At 48.2% G+C, this 22108-nt stretch overlaps 1 protein-coding gene across 5 annotated transcripts in view; it reads left to right on the top strand.

The window, feature by feature from the left end:
- LOC125034510 (zinc finger homeobox protein 3-like) overlaps positions 1-21866 on the top strand; it is a 50963-nt gene extending 29097 nt beyond the window's left edge. The window contains exons 3-5 of one of the 5 annotated variants that reach the window (XM_047626345.1): positions 11626-16497; positions 16744-16839; positions 17045-17261. In XM_047626345.1, coding sequence (XP_047482301.1) covers positions 11626-16497; positions 16744-16839; positions 17045-17121 — 5045 coding nt within the window. In that variant the 3' untranslated portion in view covers positions 17122-17261. Of the gene's footprint in view, positions 1-11625 lie in introns of all 5 variants that reach the window. The other 4 variants (XM_047626346.1, XM_047626343.1, XM_047626344.1 and 1 more) reach the window with 4 other exon arrangements.
- The last annotated feature ends 242 nt before the right edge of the window (positions 21867-22108 follow it).

Raw genomic sequence — 22108 nt, 5'->3', positions numbered from 1 at the left:
AGTCCTTGGCTTGATCTATTTTCACTTGAGCACACCAGACCGTCACCGCCACAAGGGGGGGGGGGGGAGGGGGAAACCCGCAAAATATTAATTCCGGCTCAAGATGCCGAGATTGTAAAAATCTTCGCTATATACGGGTCGCGTTGTAGGGAGGGAGAGAGAGAGAGAGAGAGAGAGAGAGAGAGAGAGAGAGAGAGAGAGAGAGAGAGAGAGAGAGAGAGAGAGAGAGAGAGAGAGAGAGAAATGAGGCGGAAAAAATATTCAACGGTTATTTTATGGTCTGAGACTTGCATATATATATATATATATATATATATATATATATATATATATGTATTCTCGGGGCGAAAACGTGAATTTATATATATAGTTAATTTATTCGATTGTAGGAAGAGTCGCGGAGAGATGGAGAGGGGGGGGGGTCGTATCGAAGCTTTCTTGGGTTGATTTAATTGCATTCGGGGCCGGGCGGGGAGGGGGCGGGGTCGGGGGTGACTCTCTCCCTGAGACGAGATAGAGAACAGTGTGATGGATTGAGCGGGAGTCGCACCTGCTCTACGTAGTCGCCGGGCACACACACACGCGCGCGCACACACACACACACACACACACACACACACACACACACACACACACACACACACACACACACACACACACACACACACACACACAAACACACAAACACACATACACACACACACACACACACACTCACACACACACTCACACACACACACAATGTATATATATCTTTATTTATATTACACATATATCCAAACCATCCTAAGCCACACACGAAATCGAAAAAGGACTATATATGCATTATACCCTCGCACGCACGCACGCCTTCTCCGCCCCTGATATATCGCGTCCCCCGAATCGCGAAGCCCGGCACGCGGCACGGCATGGGTGACGTACCAGCGACCGTGTACGTGATTCTGCGGCGTCGAGAGGCGGAACATCCCGGTATCGTATATAAGGGATACCAACACTTGTAGTTTCTTGTGAGATTACGAAAGCCTCTCTCGTAATTGGAACAAGTTTTTTTTGTTTTTCTTTTCTTTTTTCTCTTTTCTCGTTTCTTTTAGGTGGTATATTGGTTGATGTGGAATATGTTTTGTTTTTGGGCTGTTTATGAGCAATGTGTATTAGTTTAGTATTATTACTCTTCAGTTTTATTATGTTGATATATTTTTTTGGGTGGGGTGGGGTAGGGGGGGGGGTTCTGGTGTTCGTCGATGATCGGCCAGGCTGTTGCAGTCTTCAATTTTTTTGCTTTAAAATAAACGCGAAAAATAGAACTCTCTGATACCATAAATTAAAAAATACTATACCTCTCTCTCTCTCCCTCTCTCTCTCTCTCTCTCTCTCTCTCTCTCTCTCTCTCTCTCTCTCTCTCTCTCTCTCTCTCTCTCTCTCTCTCTCTCTCTCTCTCTCCCTCTCTCCCTCTCCCTCTCCCTCTCCCCGCTTTGGACGTTTCCTCCCGCGTCCCCGAAGCTTAATTTATTCCCCTGATGTTCAAATTCTTGGGTTAATGGGAGCTTGTAACACCGCTCACGTAGCTCCATTTTTTACTTCCCTCCCCCTCTCTTCCCCTTTCCCTTCCCCCTACGCGCCTGTACTTCCCCTTCCACCTCTCTTCTCATTGCCCCTCACTTATTACCCCCCTCCCCTCTTCCCTTTTCTCGTCTTTCCTTCCCTTCTTCGTCGTCGTTTCTCTTTTTCACTTCCTCTTTCGTTGTTCTATTCTTCTTCCTCTTCCATCTTCCTCTTTCTCCTCTTCCCCTACCCCTTCTTCTCTTCCCCTTCCCCTTCCCCTTCCCATTCCTCTTCTCTTCCCTTCCCCTTCCCCTTCTTCTTCCCCTTCTTCTCTCCCCTTCTTCTCTCCCCTTCCTCTCTCTCCCTCTTCCCCAACCAAAGTTTGATTGCCGAGTTTATATATATCGTTATATTTTTTCTTCGAATTCGGTTTCTCCTCTGCATGTTGTCAGCAGCGCCTCCTACGCTGACATCATTGCGAGGTATGGGATGGTGTCAGTGTCACGACCATTTGATTGGCTTTTTTTCACATGGTAATGAGTGATGGGTCTTTGGGTGGATATGCAAATGAAATTGAAATTTGAATATATAGGTACGTTTGTGGAAGAGGAATGTACGCGGTCATCGGACTGGACTTGACTTTTTGCTCTACTTTTAGTTATGCATTTATAATTAATATATATATATATTTTTTTTTAACGAATCAAGAAAAGCAAATAAAAACTGAAGAGAATGGAGAGCGTTACTCCGCCGATTGTTACTTGAGGGTTGTATTCCGTCGAGATTGACTTCGCATGTCCAGACTTTTCGGAACGGTGAGCTGGGATGGACTCTCCTCTCGAGCGTTTTACCTTTTTTTTCGTTTTTCCTGATCGGCGTCTTTAGTCTATGGTCTTATTTTTCGTTTTCTCGGGGACATCTGATCAACTACTTGAGGGGGAAATAGGGCGAGGAGGGCGATGCTACGTTCCTTCGCGATGTCCAAAATGGCGGATGGATTGGACCTCCTCCTCCTCCTCCCCCTCCTCCTCCTCCTCCTCCTCCTCCTCCTCCTCCTCCTCCTCCTCCTCCCCCTCCTCCTCTTCCTCCTCCTCCTCCTCCTCCTCCTCCTCCTCCTCCTCCTCCTCCCGGCGTGATTTGGTTATCGAGTAATTAATTTACTTATTTATGATTTTGTGTGAATCTCATCTACACCTTATCAAATGCCTCCATTCGATTATCCCGTCGCAATTACCACTCTTCGACCTCCCCCCCCCCCCCCCTCTCTCTCTCTCTCTCTCTCTCTCTCTCTCTCTCTCTCTCTCTCTCTCTCTCTCTCTCTCTCTCTCTCTCTCTCTCTCTCTCTCTCTTGCCCTCCCCCCCACCTCCTTTCTCGTTCCGCTGCTGTTCGATCCTCTCCCCCCCCCCATCCCTTCTCTCTCTCTCTCTCTCACACACACACACACACACACACACACACACACACACACACACACACACACACACACACACACACACACACACACACACACACAAGGAAGGAGAATATTTGTGTGCAATATCGTTGCAAGATCTCGATCGCAGTTTTCGTTTATTAATCACGCAGTCACGGAAATGTGTTCCTTCTTTTCCTCCAAACGTTTGATGAGAGATGGTCAAGTAAAAAAGAAAAGGAAAAAAGAATTATAAAAAGAAGGAAGGATATTTGATCCAGTGATAATTCCTTTCGAGTTGTTTGTTTAAACTTTGGAAATGTTGCACAAGAGAAAACACAAACACGCGGGAGGGAGAGGAAGGGGGGTAGGGTAGGAGGAGAGGGAAGGAGAAAGAGAAAGAGAGAGTGAGAGAAAGAAAAAGAAAACGACAAAGGAGTCTGTTCTCTAAAGTGAGTTTCCGAAATCGATCCAGTCATGATTTTTGTGATGGGAGTGTAATTCCGTGTTATAATAAGCCGGCTCGCTTGTCAAACGAAATAGCCCCAACATTGACTGATTAAGAATGCGCCCGATTTTGCCCTTTTCAATGATTATCCGTCGGCTCTGCACGCGCCACGGGTCCCATTTCCAGATTACGGGTTTTGACGAAGTTGGTGTAATGGCTTGACAAACTCTCCAAGGAGGTTCTAAAATCAGGATTTATTTAATTAACATCAATTATGGAACGCTAGAACTCTCCTTTCTCTCTCTCTCTCTCTCCCCATCCCCCTGGTCACCCCCTCCTTCCCTCCCTGCCTCCCTCCCTCCCTCCCTCCCTCCCTCCCTCCCTCCCTCCCTCTCTGGCGGTATTTAATATAGAGCAAGAAGTTTTTTATTTCATACGGAATTTTTTTTATTATTATTATCTGCGGATTAGAACTAGATAAGAATCAAATTTGGATTTAATTAATTTCGGCTATTAAGGCCCATTCGGAATTGGACGGGAAATCCGGTTTATGTCTCATACAGACCGGACGTCGGTAATAATATCATAGACGCGCAATAGGGAAAATTTCAATTCTCTCTCTCTTTTTTCATATATTCCATCATCATTGTTGGATATGGTTAATTAGCCCCGAGCTGGTGAATTGATCAATTGTAACTCGCTAATTACCGGGCACGGCTGTCACTCGTTGGCTTCCGGTCGGCGGGTGGAGGGGGGGGGGGTGCCGGGTGAAGGTCGTCGCTGTCGGAGAGAGAGAGAGAGAGAGAGAGAGAGAGAGAGAGAGAGAGAGAGAGAGAGAGAGAGAGAGAGAGAGAGAGAGAGAGAGAGAGCAGGAGCTGTAGCGTCGTTGCCCCTGGTGCGTCGGCGGTCCGTCGGTCGGTCGGGAGCGGCGGTAATCATCCGCGGGAGTAAAGAGTCATTAAAGTGCGCGAGAGACGGCGGCCGCAAACAGACGACGCAGCGACTTTTGTTTGGTCAGCGGTCGCGCTAATTCGCTTGGATTTTTTCTTCTTTTTTCATTTATTCCATATATATATTTATTTATATATACATACATATTTATTTATTGTTTATATATTCATACATTCATTAATTTTCAAAAAGTTGGATCCGGGGAAGGTAATAAGAATATATATTTTTTGTTTATTATTATTATTTTTTTTTTTTTTATAAATTATTTTTTAATCACACCCTTTGTCGCGTGCACACGCTCACAAACACAAACTCAGAGGCACACAATCTCACGCACACCAAACACACACACAGAGACAATGGCAAACCCACGCGCACACAAACCCACATGTGCGTGACAAGCGAGATCGAAGCTGCCGTTCTCCTGACGGAAGCGATGGGATGCAGCTGACCAGATGGAGACGCATCACCTGAACAACGGCGATGCAACGACGACGCAATTGCACGACACGCATGCGCACGTGCTATCGCGGCGAGTGTAGGCAGAGCGAAACATTGAAGGCAAATGAGAGAGGGACAGAGACGGAAAAAAGAAGAATAGGAAACTATTTTTCTGTCTTAAACAATTACCTTTCGTTGAGCAAGCAATTGTTCCCAATTACACCTATTTTAGTATTGAATTTCGGTCAATGCTCCTTCCCCTGACGTGCAAGTGCGAAGCGAAATTGGCCTGGGTATGCGTCGGGGCACACGTCAGCCGAGCCTCTCTCTGGTCTACTCCGTTTCCATTTTTATGATTTTCTCGATGTAGTTATGCGATTTCTAATCCGGACAATAATAGCTTCTTGTGACGGGAATGCAATGAGATAATAATTAAGTATTGTGAAGGTTGTCTGCGTTTATAGGGCACACGCGCGCATGCATACACACGTACACACGCATACATATTTACATATCCATCCATAATACATCTCTCATGCAGAAAAATAGAGGAACATTTTCTAAATTATTTGAATATATTTTAATTATCTTTAAAGAAATGCATAAACGCAATATGAAAATAGTTAGACGAATTCTTATGATGAAACAAAAATCGTGTTATCAAGTGACCTTAACAAAAGTGCCATGTTAATTGTCTCAGCCTTTGATTTTCTTTAAGCCAAATGTCAGTATAATTAATCTGACCTGGCGTACGAACACAGGGGAGGCCAATTAACTGAATCTTACGTTTGTCAGTATCAACGGTTTCGGACGATAGTTTTCTACAGGTATCCATAAATATTTGAGAAGCGTGACATTCGGACAGTTCCAGGTAGGGGTCGGAAGAAAATGCTTACATTAATTTTTTTCTGCATATTCTGTTCGTGTGTTGTAATAATTAAGCCTTTCTTTTGCTTTAAGGAATCATGAGTCGTATATTTGTAAATGCCAACTTTAATTTCTAATTCTCCGTCGTTCTGCTTAGAAACCTTTTTTCGTTTTTTTTTTTTTCTATTTTATTACTGTTTATACTCTACCGACTTTATCGTTATTGAGTATAGTTGTTTCGTTTCCCTTCCGACCCTATGCCATTTTCGTCCCGATGAAATAAATGTGATTTGATTGTTTCGTTAACTAGCTGCGCCTTGCGGTTTGAACGCTGAATTAGGGGCATGAGAAAGGTGTCGGATTCTATGTGTTTCCCGTCATTGATCGTCAATTGTTTGCGCTACTGTGCGGCCGGGCTCGGGATTCTCGCTCTTATTCTCCCCACGCGGAAGGCTCCCGACATTAATGAAGGAAAGTGATCAGAGTCGAAGCAATTTGGGACGCGGTAAGCAATAATCATGGCAAGAGAGAGAGAGATAATTAGCTGGAGGCATTGATCAAAAGGAAATACAGTGGCTTTGCCTCTGTAACCCGTCGGCGCTGCTGCCGCTATTGACGGAGAACTAATCCCCAAGGTGACAGGCGCCGCCATTTTGAATATTTCGCGAGAGGATTCCAAGGCTGGGGAGAGAGGTTCGTGATTACAGCCTCTTTGGACCTGCTTGCTTTCTCTTGCAAAAAGCAACAACTTTGTAGTAAATATTTTCAGCCGTACGAGCGGAACAGTTGAAAAGGTCATGGATACAACAATTCCATTCTTTCAGCAACCCTCGGTAGACTCCAACCCCCCCCCCCCCTCTCTCTCTCTCCTCCCGCAACCCTTCCGCATTCATTAAAACCTTTTGTTCTATAGCAATGAATTGAGTCTTGACGCTCGAGTTTGAGGGTTTATATTACTCTACATTTGCTTAAGGGTATAGTCTAGTAGGCCCACCTTCGCCTCTCCTAAATTCATTTTCCAAAAACTAGCGAAACTGTATATAAGTCATTGAAATCAAAACAGGTCAGCCTGCACATGAAACCAATTACGAAAATCCTGTCGCAATGTTGGGTGTTGTTGCAATTTTTTGAAAATTAGTTGTTGTTTTTTTGTACGATTTGAATTTATATCTAAATGAAATGACCAAGCGGACATTAACAGGGTGACGGAGGCGATAAAAAAAAAAACGACCGAATTGCGTGTATGTGATGTCCGCCTTTGGAGGAGGAGGGGGGGGGGGGTCGTTACTCCATAAGATTTTGGTAATGAAATCTGTTTTGTGTACGGCTGTTTGTAATAATGATGTGGTGTTTGTATTTCGGTGGTAATTTTGTTTCGTTTTAAAAGCTGAGTAAAGTCATTCATGAGGGAGTTTCATATATTACACACACGTACGCGCGCACACACGCACACACACACACACACACACACACACACACACACACACACACACACACACACACACACACACACACACACACACACTCTTCATTCTCTCGCCCCGGGGCATTCCGATGTCAGTGATGTCACGGCGCAGCAAACATCCTTGTTGGACAGCGGCAGGCAAATCACGCCAGAAATCAGTTATTCCAGTATATTTAGCTTTTACCAGACGATGTCACCCCCCCCCCCCCCTCTTCTATTCTCCCTTTCTTTTTTTTCCCTACTTCTCTCGTCTTCCCTAATTGCTGTTTTCTTCCTTTTCCTCCTATTTTTTTTTTTCTAACACTTTTTCCCTCTTTCCCCCTTCCCTTCCTCCTATCCCGTTCCTCAATCCTCATCTCTCCTCCCCTCATACCTCTCACTTTCCTCCCATTCCTCCTCTTCTCTCCCCAATTCCTCCTCTCCCCTCCCCCATTCCTCCTCTCCCCTCCCCCATTCCTCCTCTCCCCTACCCCCCATTCCTTCTCTCCCCTCCCCCATTCCTCCTCTCCCCTACCCCCCATTCCTCCTCTCCCCTCCCCCCATTCCTCTCCCCTCCCCCCATTTCTCATACTTGGTGCGGGTCTGTCAGCCAGATCTCGTTACTGCTCATTAGGCGTGATTACAAGCCCTCTCCGTCCGCCTCTTTGGTTCTGCTGCCGCTTACTGCTGACTGCTGACTGTTCTTCGCTACCTGCTTTCTACTTGCTGCTTGATTCCATCGAGGGCAAAGTTTTGTCGGTCTACCTATGTATCTGTCTCTCCCTCTTCCCCTATCTTCCCTCCGCGATCTGGCACTCCCTCCCTTCCCTCCTTCCTTATCGCCTTATCTCCAACCTGGCTGCGAAGGAACGCCACGCAAACCCGATGACGCAAGCGAGACAAGCGTAAACACCGGGGCACGTATGGACGCCGTTCTTTCACCTGTCGTTTTGTGTCAGTCATTGAGTCGTCAGGTTTGGGAACTCCTTGTCTGCCTGTGGCCTCCGCGGTTCGACCTTCACACACTGGAAAAGAGAGAGAGAGGGGGGGGGGGGAGAAAGAGAGGTGTGGATATGTGTGTGTTTGTATTTGTGTTTTTCTGTCACGTAACTTGGGGTTTTGCTCTACTTTCGTTCTTCTGTTTTCCCTCTTTGTCCTCTCTCTCTCTCTATCTATCTATCTTCATCCCCCTTGCTTTTAATTCAAATTATTTAGCGCTCAACTGGAGTATGCTAATGAATTTGTGTAAACATTGGCGGGGCCGAGTCACAAGTAGGCCTATGTTTATGACGAATGTTTGTTGTTCTCTTCCCCCCCTTTTCTCCCAGTCCCTCCCCCCCTCATCCTTTCTCTTTGATTGGCCGCTGTGTTGACTGTAAGTAAACTGACGTAGGAAAGAGAGAGAGAGAGAGAGAGAGAGAGTGAGAGAGAGAGAGAGAGAGAGAGAGAGAGAGAGAGAGAGAGAGAGAGAGAGAGAGAGAGAGAGAGAGAGAGAGAGAGAGAGAGAGAGAGAGAGAGAGACGAATGAGCGAGATAGAGAAAGCAGAGAGAAGAGAGAAGAGAGGCACGATCGAGAGACGGGAGAGGAGGCGCCCCGTAGCACAAATCCAGGATCGTGGCTAGTACCGTACATAGAACGATTAAACCCCATGCCAAGGACGTATCACTTAATACCTTCATGATTACAATTGCCTGAACCGTCCGCCCTGGCGCCTGGCTGGAGGTCCGGGCGCGGCTTTGTTTGTTTGTCTGTTTGTTTGTGAGTGTGTGTATGTGTGTTTGGTAGGATTCGTGTGGAAGCGTGTCGTCGAGGTTGGTGATTTTCGTTTTAATAACTTGTTGATTTTTTATTTATTTATTTTTACTATTATAGAGCCTGAGAAATAGATAGATAGTCATGTACTTACTCACTCACACACACACACACACACACACACACACACACACACACACACACACACACACACACACACACACACACACACACACACACACACACGCCGTTCCTCTCTTTGTTCAATTAGTATTATTATAGATTATTAAGCTGATATCGGGAGGGAGAATAATGTCGTTGGCAATTTTTTACTCGGCGTCTGTCAGTTGCATAGACAATTAGGTGAGAATTGAAATGTCGTTGGGACCTTATTAACGATAATGATGATTACCATTATTACCTGGAGGGGGGTGGGGAGGGGGTAATGAGTGCGGGGAAAATGTTAATGCTATCACGGGCCTTTGCGGTAATTTAATACGCGGTTGTTATCAGAGAGTCCAGAATATTGGTGTTAACAAGACTAACCTTACTGGGTTCTGTCATTAAATCTTATAATATTGGTAGTGGGAGGCGGCTGTAGGAGGGAAGGGGGGGGGGGCGGCGGAGGCCAGAGACTGCTATAAAATCGTTTTATATCAGAGGGATTGAGTAAGGCTTCATGTTAATACTCTCTCTCACTCTCTCTCTCTCTCTCCCAGTATGTCTGTCTGTCTGTGTCTCTTTCTCCGTCTCTATATCTATCTCCCCCCCCACCTCCCCTCTCTCTCTCTCTCTCCCGCTCTCCCTCTTTCTCTCTCTCTCTCCCTCTTTTACGAATCAGAATCGTGACGTCATACTGATCCGTATCAAGCACGTTTCGTCATAAATTCGCAAGACTCGCTCTCACCCTCACTAGGGGGGTGAGGGGGGTAAGAGGGGGGATGAAGGGGAGCAGGGTATGTGAAGATGGGAATCAAACCTTTATGACAACAGGCAATAATGCCCACATTGGCCTCTTCATCAAGCTAGCGGAGGAATCCTTACATCAATCCTCTTGTGTGGGGAGGTGGGGGAGGGGGAGGGGGAGGGGGTAATCCTGGTAATTGTTAATCCCGTCACCTCGACATATTAGCGCTGAAGAAAGGGAGGGAGGAGGGAGGGGAAGATGGGGGAGGGGGAGAGGGATGGGGAATGAGGGTTTAGAAGCGTGAGGGGCAGGGAGTTGGGGAGATTGGGGAAGTGGGTATCCGTGGGTACGAGGTTGGGGATTCGGGAAGGGGAGTATTCGCGGGGAAGGGGAAGAGGGAATAGGGAAGGGAGAACATGGGGTGGGGATGGGTAATTAGTGGGGGGAGGAAAGGGGTGAAGGGGTTGGGGTTGGGGGGGTAGCGCATTCGCAACCCCCCCCCTTCCCCCCCTCATACCTAGAATCCGTACACGTGTTGATGAACCCAAAGCCAGCCTGCCGAAGCCATACGAGGATCGGGGAAGTCTCAAAAGTTTCACTGTCTATCGCGTGTTTTATTTATCTATCTGTTTTATTGTATCATTTATTATGTCAGCTTTGTTGTTGTTTTCGCTTTGTCGGGTTTTTTTTTTCGAGTTTTCGATTTTGTTGAAACGTTTTTATTTTTATTTGTTATTTTATTTGTTTATTATATATTTGTTTATTTATTATTTTTTCCTTTTACTATTAATGTTTGCTACAGATTTCGATTGTTTTGCGGAGGGAAAGAGAGGAATTAAGGGAGATAATAAAAAGATACAGAAAGGGCCACTACATGTTATTTACGAAACCTAAAACTTCCAACTTTTTTTTTCTCTCTCTTTTTTTTATTTTTTTCTAACTCATCCTCCAACTCACTACTTCCCATTCCTTTACCTCCCCTTCATTCCCACCCGCTTCCCCTACCTCCCCTCTCCTGCTGCCCCCCCCCCCTCCTTTCCCCCCTTTCCGCTTCCTACCCGGCCCTCCGTCTCCCCCCTCCTGCTGCCCACTCCCACTCCCTCCCCTGCCCCCCCCTCCCCTCGTGTCTTAATGAGCGCAGATGGCCGAGCTTAAGCTGGCGCACAGAGCGAGCTCACGTAATGTCATTTAGGTCATTAGGCGGTCTAGGAAGTGACCAGAAGCCCACTGTGTCATCATCCATCCTGCTAGTTCTGTGGACGGCGCTGCAGGCGGGAGTTGCGCGCCGTCGACGTACACGCGCGCGCGTATTTTCATATTGCTTGAATCTGTCTTTTTTTCGAAAGGGATATTATATATTTTTACGTAAGGAAACGTGTCTGTTGGCGGACGCGTTTTACGCAGGGAGAGAAGCTTGTGCAGTGTCGAGGCGTGTGTTGTTTTTTCATTTTTCAATCGTGATTTGAAACCTTGGTTGATGTTGGTATCAAATGCAAGCGGGCAGATTTAGAACACTGTGAATAGAAAGACCAGTGGAATAAACTCAGTTACACGACGCTGAGCGAAGCCGATCAACATGAGAGTGAAAACCATTGCTCGCCGCTACTTGACCGAAGGTGACCGCCGCGATGTCTCGGTCTCCCGGGCGGCCTTGTGTTGGCTCGTGCGCTCTTAGTGTCACGGAATATTTGCTTGCGTAGTGTTTCTGTGTTACTTATTTGTATTATATGAGATAAGGTTTTATTTTCGATTTGTTTTAATTCTGATTTCTTTCTCTTTTGTTTGAGTTAGCCTTTTCCTTGCATGCACTTGGCCGCATACAAGCTGTTACTGACTTTGAATTTTTTTCTTGCGTTGCAGAGGAGACCAAGGAAGAAGGTCGTTCGCCCGACCACGTGCATGCCTGTCCCTTCTGCCACTTCACGTGCGAGCTGGAGTCTAGCCTGCAGCAGCACGTGGACAGTGAGCATGGCGGGGAGAAGAAGGCAGGGCTGAGGTGTCCCCTGTGCGAGGAGGCGTGCCCAGACATGCCCTCCCTCGAGAAACATGCCATCAATGTTCACTCGGTCAACTCCGAGGGCCTTCAGAGGCTCATGCTGCTGGTTAGACTTAGCGCCGCGGCGGGCAAGGAGGCCGAGGAAGAGGATCACTCGCAGCAGCAGCACCACCACCACCACCACCAGCAGCCGCCGCCGCCGCCGCAAGCCGAACAGATGCATCAGGAACAGCATCTCCGTCTGCCCGGGAAGGCGGAGGAGAGCCAGCCATCAGGTGGAGCAGGTAAGCGAGGTGATGAGCGGAGCGTGGGCCGGGAGCAGGAGGAGTGTGGTGTGTGTGGGCTGGCGTGCGCCTCGGTGGAGGACCTGTTGGCGCACCAGGTGGCCGTGGGACACACGCCGGTGACGGAGACGCCGCGGGGGCCAGGATATCTGTGCTGGAAGAAGGGTTGTAACCAGTACTTCCCTTCGGCGCAGGCGCTGCACAGTCACTTCCGGGAGATCCATGGCGCGGCGCCCAGGCCGTCGATCGCCGTGTCAGAGAGGCACGTGTACAAGTACCGCTGCCAGCAGTGTTCTCTCGCCTTCAAAACAGTGGAGAAGCTGCAGCTGCATTCTCAGTACCATGCGATTCGGGATGCCACCAAATGTCTGTTGTGTCACCGCAACTTCCGCTCGCTGACGGCTTTACAAAAACATGTCAGCTCTGACCACCCTGAGCTTTCGGCGGCGGAACGACATCAGTTCCAGGCATCCATCGTGGGGGCGCCGGTGGGCGCGGGGGCGGGGCCCGTCCTCGACCCCAGCACCACGGCGCTCCTCAGGATGGAGTCTAATAAGGACGACGAGCCAGAGGAACTGCCTCGTGTCGATGAGCCTCCGCTGCCTCCGCAACAGCAGGCCATCGAGGACTACCTCAACTCTGACACGATGGCTCTCGATAACTACAGCGACCCGGCGCGACGCTTCAAGTGTCACCGCTGCCGGGTCGGCTACACTCGCCAGACATATCTCTCGGCTCACCAAAAGACGTTGCTCCATCGCAGGGGAGAGAAACTCACCTACCCGATGGAGAAATATCTTGACCCCAACAGACCCTACAAATGTGATGTTTGCAAAGAGTCATTCACGCAGAAAAACATTCTGCTTGTACATTACAATTCAGTCAGTCATTTGCATAAGCTTAAAAAAGCCATGCAGGACAAAGAGACCAAAGGATCTCCCAGCGGCTATCAGACCCAGTCTGAAGGGAGCGGCGTGGAGTCCGCCGGGGCCGCTCCCCCGGGCGACGGCTTAGCCAGCGCCTCCAGGGGTGCCGGGGGGGTGGGGGGCGGGGGTGAGGAGGAGGAGCGCAACAAGCCATACAGGTGCCACGTGTGCCGAGTGGCGTACTCACAGCAGTCTACCCTGGACATTCACCTGCGCTCAGTTCTCCATCAGACGCGCGCCGCCCGACTCCCAGACTTTCTGGCCACCCACGCCCACCCAGACCCCTCGCGCCCACTAGTCGACCATCCGCCCACACCCACCAGTACCCCGCAGCCCTCCCCCGCCCCACACCATGACGCACACACTCCTCGCTCCCCCTCAACCCCTCAGGCTACCCCTCCAGGGGGGCATTATCAGGGCATTTCCCCCTCTAATAGCAGCAGTGGCAGCGCCCAGGGAAGCTGCGATCGGTGTGGTGGCGTGTGGAGCACCCCAGAGCAGGGAGCGCAACATGCAGTGTTGTGCGGGCTTATACCCCATCACCTGGCCTTCCTCCCGCACGCCGTCAGCACCGGTGTCAGTCAGACTGCCACCCTGGACGCTGCCTGGGCCTCCCTTTGCGGGGCCAGCGCCGCCGCCCACCTGCCCCCGACTCAGCCCCCCGACCGCTCTCTCTCTCCATCTGAATGTTCCATAGAATCTCTCTCTACCTCTAGATTCACTGTACCTTTCAGAAAGTCTTCACGCCTACACAAGCACTTATTAGAAAGCTTTGGCTTTGACCTAGTTGTTCAGTATGTTGAAAATCAACAATCTTGTCCATCAAAAGAACCCGAGCAGGGGACTTCTGAGGACTCTAAAGACAGATCCAATCCTGATCTACCAGAACTTAGTAAATCTAAATGTCCTCAGTGTTCTAAACAATTTTCTAGTGTATGGGTTTTAAAAGCCCACTTAGAAGAAATTCATAAATCAGGTGTACCTTTTGATTACCTTAAGACCTTCTCAGATGAGTACCGTAAAGAGTACAATACTAGTCGGCAATGCTCTAGCAGCGATCCCTCTGCTCTTACAGATGAGGAGCGAGTCCGGGACGCGGAGCTCATCCAGGGGGGAGACAAGGGGACTTCAGATGAGAGAGAGAAAGAGGCAGAGTCAGGCAGCAGGAGCGACGCCGCGGCCACGCCCACGCCCACCTCTCGTGCCACGCCCACACCTGGTGTCACGCCCACCTCCATCTCTGCCGCCTCCATCTCCCCCGCCGCTGACCAGCAGGGTATGAATATGCCGTCGCAGATGGTCGAGATGGCCGCGGCGCTGAATGCCCTGACTGCGGCGCAGATGCAGCAGATGCAGTTCAACCCCATGATGATGGCAGGGCTTGGGCTGGCGGGGCTGCCCCTCCAGCTCAACCCCCTGGCGGCCATGAACCTCCATCCGCCCCTCATGCCCATGATGCCGCACCACATGTTTGATCCGGGCGCCCTGGCCAACATGCAGCAGCAGACACCACCCACTTCGCTGCCTTCTAGCCTGCCCAGTGATGCATCCATGTTCCTCAAGCAGCAGCAACAGCAGCTCTTGCAGCAACAGCAAGCCGCTGCTGCCGCCGTTGCAGCACAGCAGAAGAGGGCTCGCACACGCATCACCGACGAGCAGCTGAAAATACTGAGAGCTCACTTCGACATCAACAATTCCCCGACGGAAGAGCAGATCAACGAGATGGCCAAGCAGAGCGGACTACCTCCCAAGGTAATTAAACATTGGTTCCGTAACACGCTGTTCAAAGAGCGACAACGCAGTAAAGACTCGCCCTATAATTTTAGCATCCCTCCGTCCACCACACTTAACCTGGAGGAGTATGAGAAGACAGGTGAAGCCAAGGTCATGCCACTAAACCCGGACGAGGCACGGGAGATTGTGGCGCTCAACAGCTCCCGTGAGGAGGACAAGATGACCGAGCGGTTCTCCAAAGAGCAGGAAGAATCCGCTCACGACCGCGCCGCCACCGCATCCCCGCTCAACAAAGTTCCTAGTCTTACACAAGACAATAGCCGAGTACAAGAAAAGAACGGGGAAGGTATAGGCGGGTCTGGCCTCAGTGCCCAACATCATCAGTTACGGGAGCAGCAACAGCTGCGAGAGCAACAGCAACTACGAGAGCAGCAACGGGAGCGGGAACAGCAGCAGCAACGGGAGAGGGAGAGGGAGCAGCAGCAGCAACGGGAGCCACCCTTGTCACAACCCCTGCTGCCCCCGCAGCCCCAGCAGCAGCCACTAGGCAGTGGACCCCAGCTGGTGTCCTCGGCTTCCTCGTCGCCGCTGGGCCTGCCGGTGACCTCGTCGTTCAGCTCTCTGGCCTCACCACAGACGTCACTCTCGCTCAGCTCACTCATTACCTCCCAGCTCGAGTCTAACCCCATGCTGGCTCACAAGCTGCCTCACACACCACCCACAGTTCCTAGTTCTGGCCTTATTCCTCCGAGCTCAGGTGTGAGCCCCACGCCTCCGCATTTGTCCTTCCCGTCAGCCCCCCAGACTCCCACCTCTTCCGGCACTGGCAAGCGAGCTAACCGCACCCGCTTCACTGACTACCAGATTAAGGTGCTACAGGAGTTCTTCGAGAACAACGCCTATCCCAAGGATGACGATCTGGAGTATTTGTCCAAGCTGCTCAGCCTGTCACCTCGCGTCATTGTGGTGTGGTTCCAAAACGCCCGACAGAAGGCACGCAAGGTCTACGAGAACCAGCCACCCCTTGACCCTAATGACGAAGGTGCAGGTAGGTTCACCCGGACGCCGGGCCTAAATTACCAGTGTAAGAAGTGCTTGCTTGTCTTCCAGAGGTATTATGAGTTAATCAGACACCAGAAGACTCACTGCTTCAAGGAAGAAGACGCCAAGCGATCCGCTCAGGCGCAAGCAGCAGCGGCCCAGGCGGCAGCTATGTACAGCGATGAGAACTCTAATCACTCAAGCATCACAGAATCGTCACAGCAGTCAGGTAGCCTCGATAATAAACCTTCAGAAGGATCTTTCCAGTGTGATAAGTGCAGTCTGATATTTAACAGATTCGAGCAGTGGCGTGAGCACCAAATAGTTCACCTCATGAACCCTGCACTGTTCCTGAACAAAGGTGCAGATTCCCCATTCACCAGCATACAGCAACAGCAGCAGAGTCAGACATCGCAGCAGCACCAGCTTCCCTCAGGTGCTCCCCTTCCCATACCACAGGCTAGTCCCCTGCCCCAGCCCAGTCCCCTATTGCCACCAGCTTCCCCTCTGAAGCGCAAAGCTGAAGAGAGTGAGGATGAGAGGGATGGCATGACAAGCAACAACGAGGGGCAGAGGGATAAGAGACTCCGCACTACCATCCTACCAGAGCAGCTGGACTACCTCTACCAGAAGTACCAGATGGAAGCCAACCCGTCGCGGAAGATGTTAGAGACCATCGCTCAAGAAGTTGGTCTGAAGAAGAGGGTCGTCCAAGTTTGGTTCCAGAACACACGAGCACGCGAGAGAAAAGGTCAGTTTAGAGCTCATGCACAAGTGATTAATAAAAAATGCCCCTTCTGTCCTGCTATCTTTAAAGTCAAGTCTGCTCTTGAATCGCACCTTTCCACTAAGCACGCGGATCAGTACTCTAAGGGAGATGTGGACATTGATGCACTGCCTGATGTAGAAGATTCTGGTGTTGGGAACTTCGGCCTGTCTTCAACTCCTTCGGCAACTCAAGCCTCTCAAGTCATGCCCTCTTCTCTCTTCTCCTCAGAAGTTCCGGAAGACTCGATAGCCATGTACCACGAGGAGGCAATCCGGCGGTACCTCAACGATGTCAACTTGGCATCAGACGGTACACGACGGGAAGGTGAGAGCCCGCTAGATCTCAGTAAGCCATTAGACCTGGTTCGGCCGTTAGGGTTTGATTCCTCCATGTTAGACACTAACGAGCACCTTGAGGAGCATTCAGATGAAGAGACTTACAATCTGGATATATGTGAACAAGAGGAGGGTGACATGGCGGTCAATTCTCATGAAAGTAACCCTACCTCTCCCGCCTCCTCCACCACCAGCTCTGCCAACAAGGTGGGATCTCACCAGAGCAGCACCAACAAGAGGTTCCGCACACAGATGTCATCAATCCAGGTGAAGGTCATGAAAAGTGTGTTCCAGGAGTATAAAACGCCAACGATGGCGGAGTGTGAGTTGCTAGGGAGGGAGATTGGGCTAGCCAAGCGTGTGGTGCAGGTGTGGTTCCAGAATGCGCGGGCAAAGGAAAAGAAAGCGAAGCTGGCTCTGCAGAAGATGCTCGGCACAGAGCCCGAGGGACCTAAACCGCCTGAGGAGTGCAAAGTGTGTAACTTTAAATACAGTCACAAGTACTCTGTTCAGGACCACTTGTTTACGCGTTCACATATCGAAAACATGAAATCGTTCCTGGAGAAGGCGAAGGAGGAGAGCGACGTGGCCGGCCTGAGCTCTACTCTGAGCTCCATGTCATCCGACGGCGACCGGCCGCCCGCGGCTCTCACGCCCGTGGCCGGCCTCGCTCACCAGCTGCAGATGGCTCAGCTCATGGCTCTGGGCTCGCCGCCAGCTGGTGCAGGGACCCCTGCCGGTGAGGACAAGAAGGGCGGCCCAGGCGGAAGCAGCAACAGCGAGGACCTGAGTCGCCTGCAACTCCTGCAGCAGATGTACCAGCAGATGGGTCTCGGGGGGCTGCAAGGGGCGCCGCACCCACTCCTTCAGCACGCCATGATGGCCGGCGCCGGTGAGTAGCGGTCCCCCTCCCTCCATCACTGTCCGCACCCGCTCGCCCGTCCCGCCCGCACACCACCCAGCGCCGCCCGCACGCTCCCCCCGCCCTCCCCCGCCCGCCTCGGCCAGGCTTGCCCCGGGGACCCAGCTGCACACCTGCCCTCGCGCTCACTCACCCGGGCGAGGGTCCGGTTCCCGCACCCGAGGAGGAGTGAGGTGAGGCAGGGGCGGGGCACGCCTGGCCGCGGGGGGCGTCAGTGTACTTGGCCCTGTCACGCTTTTCCCCTCCCTGGCGGGCTCACGCTTGCAGGAGCTGCTGCTGGCTGGCCCCACCCACCCTGTGTTCACTCTCGCTTGTCCGGACCCGCTCTGTGAACTCCTGTGTCTGTGTCAAGTCCGAAGTCGTGTCCGCGGGTCGGGACGTGGACGTCATACCCGATTGTGGAAAGACTAAGACTGTTGCTTAATGTGTTGATGTTTACTGATGGCATTTTTGCAAAGTTACGAAAGTTCCAGATATCAGGCCTTACTCTAAGTTTGAGGCCTTAAAAGCTTCACTAGAGCTGGTTTTATGTAATTTTTGTGTAATCCTCTAGTGCTCTAGGACTCTAGAACTGCGTCACGTTACTGGTAGATCATAGAGTATAAAGCCTATTAATGGTGAAACACTGTAATACCTCGCATCAAAGCATATGGATTGAATGTAATCTTTAACAAAAAAAGAAGAAAGATTTGTCATGCACCAGAATTACGCTGTATACTAACTTGCTAGTTAATGTTCCTACCACTTTTTACGATAATCACGTAATGAATGTTTCAGAACGTATAACTATTATTTTCATTGATTTAGCATATTATTATTATTATTATTATAAATCCCCTCCCCTCAAAACAATCAGTAGCAGATTTCTTTCAAAGAAGAATCGGTTACTTAACTACAGTTGATATCAAAAAGAAGACTGTAAAAAAAAAAATATAAGGTAAAAAATTATTAGCTTTTACATTAGTACAGCTTTTAGAAATGGTATTTAGGCTATAGCTTGCTGCCTCCTTTCCCGATTAAGCCGCAAGTAACCCGCGCCTCACCCGGCCTCGATTCCCAGTTGCCACTTCAGGGCTCTCCTCAACTTCGACAGCCACCAGCTATCCACAAACTAAATTTTTTTAGAGTACAAGTTATGTATATGTATGTCTGTGCATATATATACACATGTATAATTCCATATGGATATATATATGTATATATATATATGTATATATATATAATATGTATATATATAATATGTATATATATATATATATATATATATATATATATATATATATGAGATATGATATGTGTATATCCACAAGTTGAGTGATACTATTTTCTCCCTTGATTAGTGACTGTGAATATGGGCCAACGAGGTGTAGAAATCTCTTTGTATCTACCACAAGTAACAGGTTCCTGAGAACATAAAGCCGATAATCACGAGTGAATTCATACAAAGCTTGACCATAGATTCCTCACCAGTCTTCCACATCCAGCCGACCCAACTAAAGGTGTAAAAGAGTTTTCAAAAAGCATTTTTTGGAGACCGCTAATACCTAACTAAATATAAACAGATAATAATAACCGGATCCAAGTATAATACATTCTGTACATTCAAAACAAAATCGCAGTCGTATCACTGAAACTGATGAAAAAAAATACAAAACTAAAAAAAACAAGCATTCTGGATCCTGCAGTAGTAGTAAAATACAAACAGCAACTTAAAAAAAAAAGGCGTTTGATGTTACCCAAAACTACTGTATGTAACGTACATTTAACTCCAAGAGAAAAAAAAGTTTCCTTGGCTGTCAAATGTGAAGTTGTGAATACTGGGTTGTAGTGTCCGTTAATCCCCCCCCCCCCCCCCAGTCCCTCTTTTTAAGGTATGTCGTTAAATGGTACGGTTTTGGTGTTCTGTAACGAGGCACACAAGTGTTGGCATGTATGTAAGCAGCCCTCATGAGAAGACGATTGAGTCCTTAAACCGCACAGTCGCTAGGGAACCCGTCTCTCAAGGCTCATGCGGTATCGCTGACTTATGAGACTTCATCACGTAAGGTTTCAGAAGAATATATATATACTTATATATATGTAATCAGTCATCACCTGCAAATAATGTAATTCAGAAAATGAAGCTCGCACCCACGAAGCTCTCGTTTGTTTGTTTGTTTCCACGCGCGGACCAAACGTACATTACAACCCGGCCACTGAAGCTCCCCCGTACTCTACCTCGCACATATTTTGCCGAACGAAGCAACAAGTCACGAAGAGAGATTGAGAGCCCTCACTCTAGTGCCGCCCGTGAAACCCATAGTTTCATTTTTTTTTTTTTTTATTGTTTTTTTTTTTTAGTTTTTTTTTTCATCTCGATAAGGGTAAGTAAAACCAGCCATACATCGGCCTGGTTTTAGGGCTGGCTCAGGGCAGGCTCCTCTAGTGGCTGCAAGATTATGTGGCCAAATTAACAACTTTGAGCCTTATGTACTCTTGCTGACGCGGTGTGCCTTTCCATTGCACTTGAGGGAAATGACACCGCTCCCCCCCTCCCCCCCTACCACCCGGCTCAGCTCGCGCCAGGTTCGGGATTCAACATCACAAAGAAAATAAGAGGAATAGCTTTTGACGAAGGTCTAAATTGTTAACTTTGCCACATGTAATTGTACGTGTAAGTGTGTTTGTATGTTTGTATTATTCCTACGTCTATCACACAGTTCCACAGGGCCTCCGCATGCGTGGCCCTCGACTTCAATGTTGTCCCTTGCAGACCACACTGATATCAATCTTGCAGTATACCGGGTGACATCATTTCCATTCTCTACTAGATAGGTTTTCGCTCGGCGTGTCCAAAGCTAGTGAAAGACTTTTGTTTTAAGAGTACTACACGAGCTGGTTTGCTTTCAGGTTGATTTCTTGAACTCACAAGTATTTGGCTGTTTTATTTTTATATCACCTTTTGCGGTTTAAAACCGATGTGTGGATTTTTTGGTGCTTGAGAAATACGATATAAGAAATCCATACTGACTCACAGCTTAGGAGTTGGGGTGTTTCGCCAGTTTCGGACACGACGGAGCGGAATTCGGCATTAGTTAAGTAAATTATTAGGTTTCAAGGGTCTTCAACAACGGCCGTTCTGCCGCTCCTTCGCGAGTAGGGGAACAAGAAGGTTCAATTGTGAGTCCTTGGAACGAGTGTGTTCCTTCAGTCGCAGTTCTAAATAAGACACTTGTTTGTTTTTGTTTCTTCTGTTGAGTGTAGGACAGTGATGATAAGTTTACTTGTTAGGCCTCGACCACGGCACCTGTGTAATGTCATAGACCACTTTATTTCCCTGTTAAAAACAAAAGATTTGTGTTGGGTCGGTGATTTTTGCAAACTGGAGTTGACTATATCATGAAACAACGGTTCCTCGCTTTTTTTTTCTTTTGGAAATTATTTATATAACTGAAATGAATCGCAAAGTTCCTATTTGAATGTGAATATTTGAAATACTATTAGTACTGATATAGTAATAATAAAGTTCTCGTACATAACCTATCGTAAAGCTAGCGTCTGGATTTCGCAAAGGCGACGACTGTCTCTATTATTGCCGTACACGTCAGTGTCCCTTATATTTTTACATTAATAATAATTGTTGTAATGATTTTATCGACCACATCAGTATGACTTTGTCCACTTTAAAAAAGCTGATGGTGTTACTAAGCTTTTGGTATTTATATGTGTTATATATTATGTTGTATATACGGATGGGATTTTTCTCTGCAGGAAAATGCCATTGTGTTATGTTGTACATTATCATTATTATAATTATTATAATTATTATTATCATTATTTTTATGACCACACCTTTATAATCTAAGTCTGAATGTCTGTTGTCCTTATTGTACAGACCTTAAGATAACCAAACCGGTCAAACCTTTCTCCTTTGTTGTACATTACCATCTTTTATTTCCAGTGTCATCTGTTTCCTTATTTGTATATTCATTCATATATAATTTAGTTAAAAGAGAAACAGTTGTGTTTTGTTGTATATTACTGAGTTAGAAAGTTATGATTATTTCCTGTACGTATGTGGGAAACTAGTGATAAAATAAAACCTCGAAAACAAATATAAATGTCTTTTCTATGAATCATATGCTAAGCTAAGGAGCAAAATTAGGCAGAACTTCGGTGGAATTTGCGAAGAACGGGCTGGTCACTCGAGTCAGTACGATTTTTTGGCAATATGGACGGGTTATGTCACCGATAGATGGTAAATGTGAACATATTAACGTTGCATCGCAAATTCTACCGTATGTTTTGTCATCAATTTCAACATTATGTTGAAGATCTATCAATCTGAGTGAAATTG

This window comes from Penaeus chinensis, chromosome 18 (genome assembly GCF_019202785.1).
Source record: "Penaeus chinensis breed Huanghai No. 1 chromosome 18, ASM1920278v2, whole genome shotgun sequence".
NCBI lineage: Eukaryota > Metazoa > Arthropoda > Malacostraca > Decapoda > Penaeidae > Penaeus > Penaeus chinensis.
Note: the sequence above shows the minus strand (reverse complement) of the source record. Positions and strands in the feature narration are given on the sequence as shown.